The 18,927-nt window shown below is 41.5% G+C and overlaps 2 protein-coding genes across 4 annotated transcripts in view; one reads left to right on the top strand and one right to left on the bottom strand.

Annotated features, from left to right (window-relative positions):
- Positions 1 to 211: 211 nt before the first annotated feature.
- Positions 212 to 18,859, top strand: LOC132829034 (zinc finger and SCAN domain-containing protein 2-like). The gene is made up of 3 exons (XM_060846307.1): positions 212 to 361; positions 4,265 to 5,588; positions 18,153 to 18,859. The coding sequence occupies exon 2, from the start codon at positions 4,548 to 4,550 to the stop codon at positions 5,586 to 5,588; it is 1,041 nt and encodes a 346-aa protein (XP_060702290.1). The 5' UTR covers positions 212 to 361; positions 4,265 to 4,547; the 3' UTR covers positions 18,153 to 18,859.
- The window catches only part of ndc80 (NDC80 kinetochore complex component), a 65,711-nt gene continuing 59,604 nt past the window's right edge, over positions 12,821 to 18,927 (bottom strand). For all 3 annotated transcript variants that reach the window (XM_060846305.1, XM_060846306.1, XM_060846304.1), the window contains exons 16-17: positions 18,082 to 18,184; positions 12,821 to 17,248 (exon numbers count right to left, since the gene is read on the bottom strand). In XM_060846305.1, coding sequence (XP_060702288.1) covers positions 17,126 to 17,248; positions 18,082 to 18,184 — 226 coding nt within the window. In that variant the 3' untranslated portion in view covers positions 12,821 to 17,125. The remainder of the gene's footprint in view (positions 17,249 to 18,081; positions 18,185 to 18,927) is intronic.

The following is an 18,927-nucleotide window of genomic DNA, read 5'->3' as shown; positions in this document are numbered from 1 at the left end:
GGGGCGGGGATGAGGGGTAGTGGGCGTGCCTGTGGGGGTGGAGTCTGTAGGGGGCGGGAATGAGGGGTGGTGGGCGTGCCTGTGGGGGTGGAGTCTGTAGGGGGCGGGGTCTGTAGGTGGCGGGGATGAGGGGAGGTGGGCGTGCCTGTGGGGGTGGAGTCTTAGGGGGCGGGGTCTATGGGAGGGGGCGGAGAATGCCCCTTTTGTTTGAGCGGGAGCGGGGGCGCGAGCAGCGTTTCCGTTGGTGTTTGGCTGTTGCTGCAGCGGATTTCGACTCGCGCCGTTATAAAGGCTTCAGTTAGCGATCAGCTTCTTGTTTAATAATTATTTCGTTCGACTCGGAGGAAGCCCATTGAATTTTGTGAGTGGAGTGTTTTGTTGGTGGGGGATGGGCGTCCTCTGAAAGGGTCACGGATCTGCCGGTCTCTGGTTAAAGGGGGCAGTGTCGGCTGAACATGAGACCTTGGCTATTCTCTAAAATAGCTGAAAATGTGTTGCTGGTCAAAGCACAGCAGGCCAGGCAGCATCTCAGGAATAGAGAATTCGACGTTTCGAGAATAAGCCCTTCATCAGGAATGAGAGAGAGTAGCCAAGCCAAGAGTAGCCTGCTTGGCTACTCTCTCTCATTCCTGATGAAGGGCTTATGCTCGAAACGTCGAATTCTCTATTCAGGGATGTGAGATTGGGGCGGGGTCTATGGGGTGCTGTACCTGCCCGTGGGGACGGAGTCTGAGGTAGTGGGCGTGCAACACATATTTTCAGCTGTGATCTCCAGCATCTGCAGACTTCATTTTTTATTCTCTCAAGTACCCAGTCCAAAGATGTGCAGGTCAGGTGCATTGGCCATGCTAAATTGCCCATATCATTAGGTGTATTAGTCAGAGGGAAATGGGTCTCGGTGGGCTACTTTTCGGAGAAAGTGAGGTCTGCAGATGCTGGAGATCAGAGCGGAAAATGCGTTGCTGGAAAAGCGCAGCAGGTCAGGCAGCATCCAAGGAACAGGAGAATCGACATAAGCCCTTCATCAGGAATGAGGAGAGTGTGCCAGGCAGGCTAAGATAAAAGGTAGGGAGGAGGGACTTGGGGGAGGGGCATTGGAGATGCAATAGGTGGAAGAGGTCAAGGTGAGGGTGATAGGCCGGAGAGGGGGTGGGGGCGGAGAGGTCAGGAAGAAGATTGCAGGTTAGGAGGGTGGTGCTGAGTTCGAGGGATTCCACTGAGACAAGATGGGGGGAGGGGAAATGAGGAAACTGGAGAAATCTGAGTTCGTCCCTTGTGGTTGGAGGGTTCCCAGGTGGAAGATGAGGCGCTCTTCCTCCAACTGTCATGTTGCTATGGTCTGGCGATGGAGGAGTCCAAGGACCTGCATGTCCTTGGTGGAGTGGGAGGGGGATTTGAAGTGTTGAGCCACGGGGTGGTTGGGTTGGTTGGTCCGGGTGTCCCAGAGGTGTTCTCTGAAACGTTCCGCAAGTACTTTTCAGAGGGTCGGTGTGGACTGGTTGGGCTGAAGAGCCTGTTTCCACACTGTAGGGAATCTAATCTAACCAATAAATCCGTGCGGGATCTCCTGTCATTTGTAAACAGCCTATTTTCAGAGAAACCATCATTCAGGCCATAGCTGATTTCTCTTCAGACAATTTGAGGAACAACATTGATTTTTTTTTTCTGTGGAAACCTGGCATTTATCTCATTTGATCCTGAATGAGAGACGAAAAGAGCTAAACAGATGTTTAGGAATACTTACTAATTTTGAGAGACAATTCAAAAGTCTGGATGGTCCAGCTGCTGAAAACCCTGAGTGTCACCTTTAGCTGTAAAGATTCTACCCTACCTGTACAAAACCACCTCTATCACAGGGCTGCGATAATTTGAATTAACCCCTGAACCTAATTTCCTTCTAGTTCTACAGAGGCAATTCCAAATTGCTGCACTATCCAGTATGTTTATTTTGCATCATATTAGTTATGGCCATCAAAACATCACTGTTACAATAATGGCTGTTTCTAGATCTATGTCACAATTGGCTCATCTTTCATTTTGTAGTCTATTACAGCTCATGATTTGATGTCTTCCAAGACAACTACTGAGAGATTCTCTCCCTTGCAAGGTTAGAAACTGTGGCGTGTGATCATTTTCTAACAAGGATCACATTTCATGTTATTTTCATTCTTTCAGCCAGACTATGGACACCATATCATGACATCATCCTGAACAGTCAATCAATATTTAAGCTACCAGCAGCTTTTCCTGTGTGAGCCATGATTGTTGCATCTTATCATTCATTGGATCATTGTGTGTCTACAGTTACTACCCAAGCCAATTGGCCTTTGGATGTGATAGTTCTGTCCTGTGTGTCATAAATCCTCAATCTACCACCTGGACCTGTATCGACTGTATTGTATTCACTAGCACTGTGAGAATATGATTGTTTTCTATCAGCTACTCACACTCTAAGAGGAAGGAGGTCAGTGAAGGGAAGGGGGATGGTCAAGGGGAAGGGGAGGGGGCAGTATAGGGAAGGGGTAGTGAAGGGGAGGGGAGCAGTGAAGAGAAGGGGTAGTGAAGGGGAAGGCGGGACAGTGAAGGAGAAGGGGGAAGGGGCAGTGACATGGAAGGGGGACAATGATGGGGAGTTAAGGGTAGTGGGTAACAATAATGGGAATGGGGATCAGTGAAGGAGAGGGGATAATAGTGAAAGGTGGGGACAGTAAAGGGGAGTGGGGGATGGTAAAGGAGAGTGGGGGACGGTGAAGGAGAATGAGGAACAATGGTGGGGGCAGTGTAGGGAGAAAGGTTGATGGTGTTGGAGAGAAGATGGGGAGAGAGTACGAGCAGGACAAAGGAAGACAGTAGTGGGGCAAGGAGGACTCTAATGGAGAGAAGGGAGTAACAAGGAAAATTTGAGAACTGGATGATGGGGACAGAGTATGTACTGTACTATTATCAGAATTGATTAATTCAACTATTTTGCATGATATTACCACTTCTTAGTGACCTCAATATGTTGAACAGTCTTGATTACAAAGTGAACACTTAACCTACCTACTCCACATACTGTCAAGATACAATCACTGCATAGTTAAAGTGGCTAACACACTCATCATTGGACTAAAACTCCTTCTGACCAGTCAGTGTCTCCTAATTGATCATGATTGTCATATTCAGCCTCAGAATTCTGTCATGTATCATTTTGAAGAACCTGCTTTTCAGGTTTGGACAGTTCATTGCTTTAATGATATTTTGAATCTTATCTGATAACTGTTCCCCAGGGATTCTTGATGTTCATTCACCTACTATTGCTTTTCCAAACCTACCTTCTGCTGTTATTATCAGAACTCGATGCTTTTATTCTCATTCTTCCTCTATGTGACACTTGTACTCATACTCATGTGCAGTATCTAAGTAGCCTTAAAATAAAGATATAAGAAATAGGAACAGAAGTAAGTCATTTGTATCTTGGAGTCTTCTGAGTCATTTAATAAGATTGTCACTGATCTGAGTGTAGCCTTAACTCTAATTTCCTGATCGTCCACCTAACTCTTAACTCCCCTTTGAGTGTACAATATTCAATGGCCCAGCTCCATTGCTATTCGGGATAGAGAATTACAAACACCGAAGAGCCTCTGAGAGAAGAAATTCTTCCTCACTTCAATGTTAAATGGGAGACATTTCAAAACTATGTTGTATAGTTCTGTCTTCCAATTCTGTCTTCATAAGTTTAGTTATAAAATTACACAACACCAGGTTCTAGTCCACCAGATTTATTGAGCTATGGAAGCTAGTAAGGACTGCACTGAACTTCAATAGATAGAATTGGCAAGAATGTTCTGGAATAACTAGTATTTTTATTCACTTGTGGTCAGAATGTATTGCCCAGACCTAATTGCCCTGGAGAAGGTGGTGATGGGCTGCCTTCTTGAACTGCTGCAGTTCATTTGCTCTAGGTAGACCCACGATGCCATTAGAGAGGATTTTGACCCAGTTATAATGAAGGAACGACAAAATATTTCAAGTTAGGATGGTGAGTGGCTGGAAGGGGAACTTGGGAAGATGGTGGTGTTCCCATTAATCTGCCGCCTTGGTCCTTCTGGATGGAAGTGTTAGTAGATTTAGAAGGTGCTGCCAAAGAAGCTTTGGTGAATTTCTGCAGTGCATCTTGTAGATAGTACAGACTGCTGCTACCAATGGAGTGGATACTTGTGGTGCCTGTTGTGAGATTTTATCTGGCACATACAGTAAAAAAAAATGTGCATTTTCTTCGCAGGATATTACAAATGGAGGAATTACGGATGAGATGCTCAAATCAAACATCATGTCAAGATCTGACAGTAATTTTACTTATCAGGACATTAATATAATTGACCTTGGAATATAGAAGGAAACAGTCAGTGTGACCTGTAAAGGTCAATGAGAGAGCGCTGCAGTGCACTGCTGAAAGAAGTTTACCCAATTACACAGCTGAAAGAGCATCACACCATTCATGGTGGGGAAGAAACTGTATGCATGTTCTGTGTTTGTTTGTTAAATAATTCACAAACAAATCATTGATGATTCATCAACTCATTATTACAGAAGACAGGAAACGTACATTTATGTGTACTCGCGTTGGGAACAGGTTTAGTCAGCTGACTGATCTCTTGGCAGAACAGAGTGTGCATGCAGGGGAGAGACTGTTCATATGCTCCATGTGTGGGAAGAATTTCTCTCGTTCATCAAATTTGCAGGCCCATCAGCGAGTTCACAGTGGGGAGAGGCCCTTCTGCTGCTGCACGTGTGGCAGGAGATTCTCTCGTTCATCAAATCTGCTGGCACACCAGCGAGTTCACACTGGGGAGAGACCCTTCCGCTGCTCCACCTGTGGGGAAGAATTCACTCGGTCGTCTAGTTTGCAGACACACCAGCGAGTTCACACTGGGGAGAGGCCATTCAGTTGCTCCACTTGTGGGAAGGAGTTCACACGCTCATCCCATCTGTTGAGACACCAGCGCATTCACACAGGGGAGATGCCTTTCACCTGCTCTGTGTGTGGGAAGGGATTCACTCAATCTTCCAATTTGTTGACACACCAGCTTGTTCACTCTGGGGAACGGCCATTCATATGCTCACTGTGTGGGAAGGGATTCACTCGGTCGTCTCACCTACTGACGCACCATCGTATTCATGAAGGCGAAAGACCATTTACCTGTTCTGTGTGTGGGAAGGCATTTATCCAGTCCTCCAGTCTGCTGACACACCAGCGAGTCCACTCTGGGGAGAGGCCATTTGTTTGTTGTGTCTGTGGGAAGGGATTCACTCGGTCATCCAATCTGCTGTCACATCAGAGTGTTCATACTGGAGAGAAACCATTCACCTGCTCTGTATGTGGAAATAGATTCACTCGTTCCTCCAGCCTGTTGGCACACCAGCATGTTCACACTGGGGAGAAACCATTCATCTGTACTATATGTGGGAAAAGATTCACTCGCTCATCCAACCTGGTTACACACCAACGTGTTCACACTGGAGAGAGACCATTTACATGTTCTGTGTGTGGAAAAGGATTCACTCGTTCATCTAACCTGCTGACACACCAACGTGTTCACATTTAAGTGAGTGGATTCTGCTGTTAATAATGTCCAGGATTCAGCCAGGTTGGATCTGGAAGTTGGGGTTGTTTATGTTGATTTGAATAACCCTAGAACTGGGACAAATTTTACCACTGAGTGTATGTATTGCATTTGGATTTTCTTTGGGATATAGCTTTAGCAACCACTGCTGGAAGTGGGTTGTATCTCTACAGCATGCCCCATATTTCCATAGACAAAAGATTTTCCAAGATGCAAGATGTTGAAAGGGACCTTTAGTGACTGGCTATGTGTGAATCAAGTGAATCACCAACTATTCAATCACAAAATCAGATTTTAATCAACATGTTTCATAAGAACATTCAGACACTGACAGTTGTCACTTAAATTTACTTGCTGTTCCTTTATCATTCTACAAGATGTTGTCTTTTCCCTCCCAGCTTTCAATTACAGTTAGTGCCATCCAATCAGAGGCCTTGCCCATTAATCTACAACTGGTGAGATTTTGCTTCACACTTGCAGACTGATTTAGAATTTAAACTCTTGTGTTTTTCGGAAATGCTGAGAGCTGAGACGGATTTAAATAGGGATGTAGGCTGTTTGCTTAATACAGGAGAAAAGGCATCTTCGTAGCAAATGCTGCAATTGGAGATTAAGAGAGTATAGTAATAACACTGGAAAGAGCAAGGGAGAATGTGCTGTTGACTCCATCACTAAGGAGAAACTATCAGTGAAGAGACCAAGAACTTAAATAATTAACTTGACAGGGAAACACATTTTGACAGTTAGCACATTAAGCGGATGTCTTGTTTTAATGGAGGAAATGGTCTTTTCATTTGGGTGCTGTAGTTGGTATCTGCCCTTGTTAATTAGGTACAGGTACTTGGGCAAGTTGTCTTGAATCTTCAGCCAACATGAGTCTATTTCTTTTTGGCCCCTTTATCACACAAACTGATGCTGTCAATGGCTATTTTCTGAATTTTATTACCTAGAGGTTAGATCAGAGTTTAATGATTTTTTAAAAATTTGCTTAAAGTGACCTGTTGAGCTTTTAAAAAGTTTGAACACTTTGGTTATTTAGTAATAATATAAAAGATACCAGGGTCTTTGTCATTTAGTGTTATCGATAGATTTCTGGATTATTCCAGATTATTTCAGGATGAGTTTGTCTGTGTACTAGAATCAAACTGTCAGATAAATGGGTGCCTGGTCTGATTAAATGGAGGGCAATCATTTTGCAGTAATTGGAGATAAGGGGTGTAAGTGTTTGCCATACTACTGTTCTTTGCCCTATAATGAAGACAGAACAAATTACATGCTCAATTTAGCTGCCATTTCCTTATTTTCCATTACTAATTATCCAGTTTCACTTTCTATGGGAATTAACCTCACTTTGTTAACTCTTTATGTAATTATAGAAATTCTTTTGTTACGTTTCTGACCAGCTTTCTCTCCTATCTTAACTTTTTCTTTCTCTTTAGGTTTTGGTCATTCCTTGCTTTTATTGAACTCTGTCCAATGTTCTGACATCTGTTTCTGCAAAGTTTGATACTATCTTTAACATTTTAGCTAATTTCTAGTCTAGATGGTAAGCCTGTCCCTGGAATTTTTCTCACTTGTAAGAATGTATTGACTCTGTATCTTTTGAAATTCCCCCTTATTGTCTGCCACTGTATCTTTTCTGATGTATCTTTTTAACCTAATTTACTTTAGCCAGCTCTGCTTTCATGTGCTCAAGATTATCCTTCATAGAATCATACAATCTCTGCAATGCAAAAATAGGCCATCAAGTTCACACCAACTCCTCTGAGGAGCATCCCACCCAGACCCTACCCTTACCTTAATTCTGTAACCCTATATATAGTATGGCTAATCCATCTAGCCTACACATCTCTGGACATAATGGGCAATTTAGTATGGCCAATACACCTAACCTGCACATCTTTGGACTGTGGGAGGAAACCGGAGCAGCCGGAGGAAACCCGTGCAGACATGGGGACAATGTACAAACTCCACATTGAACCCAGGGCTGGCGCTATGAGGCAGCAGTGCTAACCACTGAGTCACTGTGCCTCTCTTATTTAAATTTCTAAAAAGTCTCATACCCACTTTTCTCTCCCACAAACAATGTAAAATTTAATCATTTTATGATCTCTGCTACCGAGGGATAACTTTATGATGAAATTGTGAATTAATTCTATCTCGCCATACAATGCCATGTCCAGTACTGGCTCCAGAACATAGTGTTCTAAGAAGCAATCTGCAAATACTGTGTGAACCTATCCATGCTACCTTTGCTCTTCTGACTTTTCTTGTTGATATGTACAGTAAAATCTCCTGTAATTATTGCTATGCCTTTCTGACAAATTCTCACTTTTACTTTCTTTATGCCCCACCATACCATATGGTTACTGTTAGGGTCCTGTATGCTGATTTCACAAGTGACTTCTTGCCTTTATCATTTCTCCCCAAACCTTTTTCTTCTGTATTGTACTAACCATCATTAACTCATAGACTCGCCCCTCCATTTTTTTTCCCCCAACCTGTCATTCTTAATTGTCAAGATTCTTGTTCCAATTCATGTCATCTCACAGCAGTGTCTATATCTTGGCTGCCAGATCATACTTATTGTTATTTTTACTCTATTCATCCATTTTGTTTCAAATACAATGTTTATTCAGATACAAGGCTTTTAGTTTTGACCTTGTACTGTTTATGTAAATTCTAATTTTATCTGTTGGTCAAAATTCATACTCTATTCTTTCTTCTCATAGTTTGTTTATTATTTTTCATATTAATACCTTTCTCTATGGCCTTGACTGTATTTGATTCACCACATTTCCCCAAAGTTAAATCCTTGCCCCACTACTCAGGTTAAAATCTTCTCTACTTTCCCAGTTATGTAATTGGCAAGAACACCAGGCCCAGCATGATTCAACTGGAGACCAAGTCATCAGTGCAGATTGCACTTTCCCCAACAGAGGTGCCAGTGCCCCACGCCTCACGTCTCCCACACCTATCTTTTAGCTGGGTATTTGTCTCTCTAATGCTGTGTACCAATTTACATGTAGCTCCGGTGATCATGTGGAGATTATTTATGTACTACTTCTTGATGTCGATGTCTTAACTATGCTTTTGTTCTGCTTCCGCTGAAGATACCTAGTGGACCATGATTTTTCCCTTCCCACTTCAAATTCCTGTCTGGTCTAAGTTGATGTCCTGAACCCTGGTAATGGGCAGTAACACAGCCATCTGGATGGATTTTTTTTTGCTGTGGAAAACATCCCTCTCATGTCAGTCACACCCCTTCCCTTCTCCACCCCACATTATACCACCTGTCCCTACTACTATTATATTTTTTCTTACCCTTTTTCTGAGTGGCATCCTGTACCATGTTACTACCATCAGTTACCTATCGCTGTTGGAACCCTCACTGTCATCCAGAGAAGCTGAAACAACCTCAAACCTGTTGAACAAATACTAAGGCTGAGGGTCTTATGCTGTTCCCCTCTGGGTAGCCTTACCTGCCTCACTCATAGTCACATGCTCCTGACCCTGAACGCTTACCAAAATAAATCAAATAAACCAATGCTAAGAGTTGTGAATTCTTGTTGGAAACAGGCCATTTGGCCCAACAAGTCCACACTGGCTCCCTGTAGAGTATCCCATCCAGACTCATTCCATCCCTGTAACCCTGTATTTTCCATGGTTAATTCATCTAACTACACATCCCTGGACACTATGGGCAGTTTAGCATGGCCAATTCACCTAACCTGCACATCTTTGGACTGTGGGACAAAACCAGAGCACCCGGAGGAAACCCATGCAGACATGGGGGAGAATGTGCAAACTGTACACAGCTCAAGGCTGGAATCAAACCCGAGTCCCTGTCACTGTGATTCTTTATACCAGTACCTTTATGGAGGTTTATAAAATCTTGAGGACATAGATAGGATAAATAACTGCTGCATGAACTGCTTTTTTCCCACACTGATGGCAATTTGAATCTGCATTGGTACTTATCTCAGCCACCATTTTGTGAACCCCTATGCTGGGGCTTAGTTCCATTGAGATGCTAGTTCCATTGAGATCCAAGTGCCAGTGAGATGCTAGGTCCATTGAGATCCTAGTTCCATTGAGATGCTAGCTCAAGTGAGATGCTAGCTCAAGTGAGATGCTAGTTCCAGTGCTTTTAAGTCTAGGTGCCTTTCTGTCAGTAATCTCTTCTGGATTGTTTCACATCTTAAAACACTTACCAGTCTGTTTCTGGTAGCAACATTTAAGTTGTCTTGGAATTTGCAAAATCTGTTGATTTCTTTAAAATTGGTATAAATTAGGAGTTAGAGTCTTCATTACGTTGTTTAAGTTTGTGGACCTTTCAGAAATCACCGATTAATTCTGCTGATCAATGATTCTGTTGAACTCCTACCGTTTCTTCATACATTTTGGAACCTGGCTTCTCTGGCTATAGCAGAACTCCTCAGGAGGTTCGTAGCAAAAACAAAAATTGCTGGAGAGACTGAGCAGGTCTGGCAGCAACTCAAATAATTAACTGTTTCTATCTTCACTGATACTGTAAGATCTGCTGAATTTCTGAGCACTTTATGCATTTATGTGTTTTAGATCTCCAACACCTACTTTTTGTCATTTATATAAATTATTTGGATGTAAGCATAAGAGGTATAGTTAATAAGTTTGCAGATGACACCAAAATTGGAGGTGTAGTGGACAGCGAAGAACATTACCTCAGATTACAATGGGATCTTGATCAGATGGGCCAATGGGCTGAGAAGTGGCAGATGGAGTTTAATTCAGATAAATGCGAGGTGCTGCATTTTGGGAAAGCAAATCTTAACAGGACTTATGCACTTAATGGTAAGGTCTGAGGGAGTGTTGCTGAATAAAGAGACCTTGGAGTGCGGGTTCAAAGCGCGTTGAAAGTGGAGTTGCAAGTAGATAGGATAGTGAAGAAGGCGTTTGGTATACTTTCCTTTATTGGTCAGAGTATTGAGTACAGGAGATGGGAGGTCATGTTGCGGCTGTACAGCACATTGGTTAGGTCACTGTTGGAATATTGTGTGTAATTCTGGTCTCCTATCGGAAAGATGTGAAACTTGAAAGCGTTCAGAAAAAACTTACAAGGATGTTGCCAACATTGGAGGGTTTGAGCTATAGGGAGAGGTTGAATAGGCTGGGCCTGTTTTCCCTGGAGTGTTGGAGGCTGAGAGGTGACATTTATAGAGGTTTATAAAATCTTGAGGACATGGATAGGATAAATAGACAAAGTCTTTTCCTTGAGGTGAGGGAGTCCAGAACTAGAGGGTACAGGTTTTGGGTGAGAGGGGGAGGATATAACAGAGATCTATGGGGCAACATTTTCATGCAGAGGGTGGTGTGCATGTGGAATGAGTTGTCAGAGCAAGTGGTGGAGACTGGTACAACTGCAACATTTAAAAGGCACCTGGATGGGTATATGAATAGGAAGGGTTTGGAGGGATATGGGCTGGGTGCTGGTAGGTAGGACTAGATTGGGTTGGGATACCTGGTCGGCATGGACAAGTTGGACTGAAAGGTCCGTTACTGTGCTGTACATCTCTATGATTCTGTGACTCTATCTCTAGTTCTTTGTTGTATTCCTCCGAAGGTTACATGTTTCTCCTCTCACAATACTTGTGAGGATAAATAACACAGGGATGGCGAGATCTGCTATGATTTTGTTAGCTTATAGTCATAGAGATCTACAGCACAGAAAAAGGTCCTTTGGCCCATTGCATCTGACCAATCAAAACTAACTAACTTTTTTAATCCCATTTTTTAGCACTTGGCCCACATCTTTGCAATCAAAAGTGCACATCGAAATACTCCTTAAATGTTTTTAGGGTTTTCGCAAGGTTTGTAGCTCAGGTTGAGGTTTAGGGTGTAGTTTTGCTCACCGAGTTGTAGGTTTGATATCCAGACGTTCCATTACCTGGCTAGGTAACATCATCAGTGGCGACCTCCAAGTGAAGCGAAGCTATTGCCTCCTGCTTTCTATTTATATCTTTCTCCTGGATGGGGTTCCTGGGGTTTGTGGTGATGTCATTTCCTGTTCGTTTTCTGAGGGGTTGATAGATGGCATCTAGATCTATGTGTTTGTTTATAGCATTGTGGTTGGAGTGCCAGGCCTCTACGAACTCTCTGGCATGTCTTTGCTTAGCCTGTCCCAGGATCGATGTGTTGTCCCAGTCAATATGGTGTTTTTTTCATCCATGTGTAGGGCTACGAGGGAGAGAGGGCCGTGTCTTTTTGTGGCTAGCTGGTATTCATGTATCCTGGTGGCTAACTTTCTTCCTGTTTGTCCTACGTAGTGTTTGTGGCAGTCCTTGCATGGAATTTTATAGATGACGTTGGTTTTGTCCATGGGTTGTACTGGGTCTTTAAAGTTTGTTAGTTTTTGTTTGAGAGTGTTGGTGGGTTTGTGTGTTACTAGGATACAAGATGATGAAATTTGAATTCACTGAGCATCTGGAATTAAGAGTTTAATGATGACCATGAATCCATTGCTGGGAAGAAAGTTTATCTGGTTCACTAATGCCTTCTTAGGAAGAAAATTGGCTGTCCTTACCTGGTCTGGCCTCCATGTGACTCCAAAATCTCTAATGTGGTTCACACATGTGTCCTCTAGGCATTTAGGGAGGGGCAATGGAATGCTGGCCTTGCCAGCAACACCAAACTCCTGTGAATGAATGAATGAAGTTTTTTTTGTAAAGGCTGGTGGATAGTGGACAGGCTTTGGGAAATCAGGTGAGACCTCTACTGTTGCAGTTATGGGTATTTTTGTGTCTCAGGGCACCAAACTTACCACCTGTTTTTGTAAATGGGAAGGACCCATGTATCAATATACCACAAGACTCTTGGTATTATCTGTGAGAAGCAAAGTATTCCTGAGGTTTCCTGTTCTTTTTTGAGACTACAACCCAAGCTCAAAATATTTCTCTCCATGTAGGGTAGTCCTTAGTGTTCCTTCAGGGTGGAATATGTGGTGAACTTCTGCTCTATTCAGCTCTTCCCTGGGATGATGTTTTTTCTTTGCTGACTGTACTTACCTTGATGCACCACTGATATCTTCTGGTTGCTTTTTATCGAAATTCCTCGGAAATCTATAGTGAAGGCCACATTTTTTAAAATCGAGTCAGTGGAGTCATCGAGAAGCAGTTTATGTCCTCAACACCAATTTTCTTTTTCTTACATTTCAAAAAAGGATCAGGAGGCCAAAATTTTAAGCAGCAGGAGCTTTATTAAGGAGGTGTTACCTAGGTCCTGTCCAAAATGGCCGATAACATCATTATAATGTTATCACACAATCGGACTCTTAATGTGAAACTCAATTGTACCAAATTCACAAAAGAAATAGAGAGTATGCAAAAGTAATTAGGTTAAGTTAGTGGGCAAAAATTTAGCAGGTGGACTACAATATTGAAAAATATGAACTTGTCCACCTTGGCAGGAAGAATAGAAAAGCAGCATACTTTTTAAATGAAGACAGATTGCAGAGCTCTGATATACAGGGGAAAGTGGGTGTCTTGGTACATGAATCACAAAACCATGGTGTACGGGTATTGCAAGTGATTAATGAGGCAAAAGGAACATTGTCATTTATTGCAAGGAAATTGGAATATAAAACTGCAGCTATTTAGGGCTTTGGTGAGACCAACCTGAAGTGTGTACCAATTTGGTCTCCTCACTTGAAAGGTGTACAGGTTTCCTGATGAAGGGCTTATGCTCAAAATGTCAATTTTCCTGCTCCTCAGATGCTACCTGACCTACTGTGGTTTTCTAGCAACACACACTCTATTAATTGAATTGCTCTTGGAGCGAGCCAGCACAGATTCTGGGTTGGATGCCTCCTCCTGAATTGTAGCCATTCTATTAGAAGTAGACAGCAAATGGTCCCTTTATTAGCTTATTCAGTATTAACAGGGATTTTCAAAGAGGGTTCAAAAAATTGTCTAAAGCTCTGTCTTAGAAAGTAGGAATGAAGAAAATGTTAATAAACATTGAAAGGGGATATCACAAAGTTTGTCTAAATCCTGGTACTCTATTGTATATAAAGAATGTTAGTTTGTAAGGTGCAGTGATACAAGGAGGCCCAGGTTTAAGTTTCATGATATATCTGAATAAATTGGTTGGAGTCATAGAGATGTACATCATGGAAACGGACCCTTTGGTCCAACTCGACCAGATATCCCAATCCAATCCAGTCCCATTTGCCAGCATCCAGCTGATATCCCTCCAACCCTTCCTATTCCTATCCAATGCCTTTTAAATGTTACAATTGTACCAGCCTCCACCACTTTCTCTGACAGCTCGTTCCATACACGCACCACGCTCTGAGAGAAAAAGTTGCCCCTTAGGTCTCATATCTTTCCCCACTCACCCTAAATCTATGCTCTCTAGTTCTGGACTGCCCCTCTCCAGGGAAAAACATTGTCTATTTATCATATCCATGCTCTTCATGATTTTATAAACCTCTATTAGGTCACCTCTCAACCTCTGACGCTCCAGAGAAAACAGCCCCAGCCTATTCAACCCTTTCCTGTAGCTCAAATCCTCCAACCCTGGCAATATCCTTGTACATCTTTTCTGAAGTCTTTCAAGTTTCACAACTTCTTTTCAATAGGAAGGAGACCAGAATTGTATGCAATATTCCAAAAGTGGCCTAACCAACATCCTGTACAACCACAAAATGACCTCCTAACTCCTGTACGCAATACTCTGACCAATAAAGGAAAGAATACCAAACACCTTCTTCACTATCCTATCTACCAGAAACTCTACCTACATAAAAATATTGACAGGCAAGGTGTCTTCTTATTCAGTTGATAAACAACACCTTTGCTAATAGTTGTGGAATTACTAGCGTTCATCATCAACGATAGACTGGTGTGAATATAGGCTCATTAACATCAAGATTATCTATCTTCCAGGTCCCAGCTCTTCAATGTATAGGAGCTGAACTGCAAGGAGGATCTGCCACTGCTGGTGACTTATCAGATTCTATCAAGTTTGTTTATTTAAGTTTCTGAAACCCTGTATCCCACCTCACAAATGTCAGAGCCCTGCTGTCCAATAGCTCCCTGATCCACTTGGTGCATTATTAAAGTGTCAGCTCAAGCAACAGTGAAATCAGAGTCTAATGGAGTTAGGATATTATGGTGGAATGTTAATTTTACCCAAAGGCTTCATTCAATGCTACACCCTTATGCCACTCAGACCTACCTTTGATGCAGACTGTCCTCTGCAGTAAAGAATTTCAGATTCTCTATTCTCAAATAAGAAGGAATTTCTTCTCAGTTTTAAATGGGCAACCCTTTAATTCTGAGATAATGCCCTCTGCACCTGGACTCTCCCACAAGGAGAAACAACTTTCATACATGTACCCTGTCAAGCCCTGAAGAATTTGAATTTTATCAATAGAAACACCCCTGACTCTTCTAAATTCTAATCCTACTCAACTTCTCCCCATAACACAGTCCTTTAATGTCTTGTGAATTTTCTCTCCTTAGATTATGGGCCCAAAACTTAATAGTATTCAAGCTATGGTCTCACTAATATCTTCTGTAGTTTTAGCAAAACCTCCCTTTTCTTTTATCTCATTCTTTTCAAAGTAAAGGCTGGCATTGCATTTGTCTTTCCTGCTAACTGCAGAATTTGGATACATGATTGTGATTTATGCATGAGGACTTCCAAATTCCTGTGTTGTAACTTTCTGTCACTTCTCTCCACTTACAAAATATTTAGCTCCTCTGTTCTTCCGGCCAAAGTACACAACCTCTCAATTTTCCACACTATATTCCATCAACAGAAATTTTGCCCACTTGCTTTATTTGTCTGTAGCCCTCTTTTGTCATCCTCATTTGCCTTCTCAACTAATTCTGTTTTCCCAGCAAGCCTGGCTATAATATATTCACTTTTCTAATCAATTTACATATAAGTAATGGTAGTCGCAGTACTAATTCTCTGTGGCATTCCACTACTTGTGGAATTCCCATCCTGTAAATGCCTCCTTTTTGGAATTCTGTCTTATATTTTTAGCCAGTCCTCTCTACAAAGGCTGAAATGCTCGTGGTGTTGGAGAATCTACGGTGTGGTACCTTACTGTACACCTTCTGAAAATCCAAATACAGTATATTACACAAGAGTTTGTGTGCTAGCTCTCTGATTGAACAATTCACTCAATGCCATTTCCCTTTTTTTCCACTGTAACCCTGCAAGTCCTTTGCTATTCCTCTCAGTGATCTCATTCTTGCAGTCTCATTCTTCAAGACTGCTGCCAATCTCCATGCTGTTTGTTGTTATCATATCAGCAACGTCCTGACAACTGATTACTGGATGGGTTGCGTTCTTCTACTGATCAGGAATTCTTTTGATTGTGGCCAGTTTGACCAACGATAGTCCTCTATTCAGGCAACATTGCAGGTGTTTACACTATTTATTAGATAACCTAAGAACTAATTTACATCATCAAAACATACACATTGAGATAATCATTTTACTAAAATACCTAAGAATATTAAAGCTCAACAGATTACACTTGAAAAATTACTTTAAGCTGAAGACTAGCAGTGGGATTCTGTTTAATACAAGGTAAGTATAGAGTTTCTGCATTTCATGGAATAGACTCCCGAGGCTGGTAAAACAAAACCTTGAATATATTTAGGGAACAATATGATGCTCCAGAAACTTAATGCTGCAGAGAATTCAGGTCTTCTCTAGAGATGTGAACTGCAAACTGAAAGAATCTGAAGATGTAATGGCCATATGAGCAGGCTGCTACCAAACCAAAGACCAATTCCTCCCTCTGTTTTCCTGCAAATTACCTGCCCTCTCCTTTTGATGAAGTAGCTAGTGACCATTCTCCCCCCGCCCTGAGGTTGTACTTTAATTCTGCATGGCAACTGCCAATAGACCTATAATTAATTTAAGCATATATTATCCTCATTGAAGTTTGGAGATTACAGACAGCAATCAGGTCAATTTGTTCCCTCCAGAGACTTGGGCCAGCACAAATACCCAACACCTCCCCACCCCAGTCTCACTTTATATATAAAAAAAAAGCCTGAACCAAAGATCCTGGATTGGAGGCTGTTAGTTAACATATGACTTAAGCAGTGTTTTAATTAAGAGAGAATTTAAGAATTACATCATATCTTGATACTCAAGACTGGAACATTGACTGAAGACTTATTAATATGCAATTTACATGAAGTATCTATTATTCTAGATCAATCACCTTCATTGGTCAAAGCTAGCTGGAAGGGAATTCCGAAAAACCAAGTCTAGGCTCTAAAATTCCTCCATGAGGATATATTGGACACTATATTTGAAAATACTTTTGCTCTGACAGTATTACAAATCCAGAATGGACATTCTGCCTGCAAGAGGTTTTGTTAAGGCCAAGCATCTCACAGTCTCAAAAAAATATCAGTTGGAAGACAATATATTCCTGCATTGGTGTCCTTTCCTTAATACAAACTGTACATATAGAAACAAGACATATCATGCATCCTGTTGCCTACAGCTCAGAGAGAGCTGGCCATCTCTTTGCATGATTCGGTTATAGACTTCAGATCTTTTAAGAAGTCGTCCTTCAAGGATTCCTCACAGTCTCTCGTAGCACCTTTTTGATAATCCACAAGGTAGTTCTAACAAAGAAAGAAAATCACTTCAGTCCAGTCCAAACTCATCACCAAGAGAAATCAAATGTAATTCAGTATCTTATCACAGGTGAATAATGTGTGGAATATAATAATGAAAATCTTAATATCTCTGCAACAGAGAGGGGATATGCAGGAACCAAATAAAATGAATCAAGTTTACTCTCCTCTTCAATTTCTAACAGGGTGGTATTAACCACAGCCCACCTATGCCTTGCCATGAGACCCCAAAACAATTTGTATGCAGTAAGGGAAATTATAAGCATTAAGGGGAAAATGGGCCCAAAGTTGAAGCTTAGTGCAGGACCAGTTAAAGAAGCTGTACAGGGGTTGATAGAACACATAAATTTTTTGGCCTGTGAATACTTGGTTTTAAAAAAAGATTTGCTGAACACACTGTAGTGCAGGTCCCAGAAAGCTCATCAATGAACAAGTCTCACAAATCCGGTTTCTGGAGTGCCTTGAGCATGGCATTTATCTTCCATGAACTGCAGCCGGGTATTATTCACAGTATTGTTGAATTTTGATTAATATTGGCTACATGTTTCTTTTGACTATACTAAATTGAAAGTAAAATGTGTATTCTTTTTTAAAAAGGAATCAGGTTTATGTCAAGTGGTTACAGGGAGAAGGCAGGAGGCTGGGGTTGAGAAACACATCAGCCATTATCAGATGGCGCAGCAGACTCGATAGACTGAATGGCCTAATTCTGATTCTGTAACCTATGATCTAAACATACATTCCTGAAAGGTTCAAATGAACAATTCCTCAATATATACATCCTTCCTTATCATATAAAACTGAAGGTTAAAGATCCCTACCTCTAGGCTGGTGACATGCTGGGTCATTGTGTCCAAGCACAACTGTAACTTGTTTGTTATTTTTCTTTTAGATTCTGTCGTCTTCTGCTCCACTTCATCAAATCTGAGGAAATAATTGTCCAAGAACAACAACTCTTCTAAAAGTATCGATAAATTGAAGTAAACGTATGCTTCAGATGTGGCAGTAAAACAAAAGACAAAGAACTCTTTTCCTCATACAGATATAGGATTTTTACATGGCATTTAAAAAACAATTACACCAAGGAATTTCTGATTCCTCACACATGTTGTCTCTGAACGAGCTATTCATAATTCCATTTAACCAACCTGCTTATTCGGGGACACTTGTTTTCACCTACATATCTTTCAGCAATCCAATTCAACCTCAGTTGGGGAGAGCAGGGGTGGTTAACAGATATTTGGAGAGATTTTAGCCTCATTAAAGACAGAAGGCAGTTTGGTAAAAGAAAATGTGTCTTATTTAACTCAATTCTTTGAAGTAGCAACACAGAAGATAAACAAAGGGAATGCAGTGAATGTGGTTTTTAAAAATTATTGAACCAATTTTTGTGAGATATTATTAGATCACTGGAGCAGGTGGGAACCCAGGCCTCCTGGTCCAGAGTAGGCACACCACTGCACCACAAGGGGGCCCCATGAACGTACAGATTATAAGAAAACATTTGATAAAGGCATTACATATTAGATTGATTAACAAAATTGAGGCTTATGAAATAATAGGATCAACATCTAATTGAATTAAAATCAGCTTAAGCAGTGTTGATCGTTTTTGTGAAATTTTACTTTTATGGTGTGATGTGCTGAAGTTAAAGTTATTCATGACTA

Source organism: Hemiscyllium ocellatum, chromosome 28, assembly GCF_020745735.1.
Source record: "Hemiscyllium ocellatum isolate sHemOce1 chromosome 28, sHemOce1.pat.X.cur, whole genome shotgun sequence".
NCBI classification, from domain to species: domain Eukaryota; kingdom Metazoa; phylum Chordata; class Chondrichthyes; order Orectolobiformes; family Hemiscylliidae; genus Hemiscyllium; species Hemiscyllium ocellatum.
Note: the sequence above shows the minus strand (reverse complement) of the source record. Positions and strands in the feature narration are given on the sequence as shown.

What these genes read in the sequence shown, in the direction of transcription:
- LOC132829034 (XM_060846307.1), top strand. Translation starts at nt 4,548, where the DNA reads ATGATTCATCAACTCATTATTACAGAAGACAGGAAACGTACATTTATG.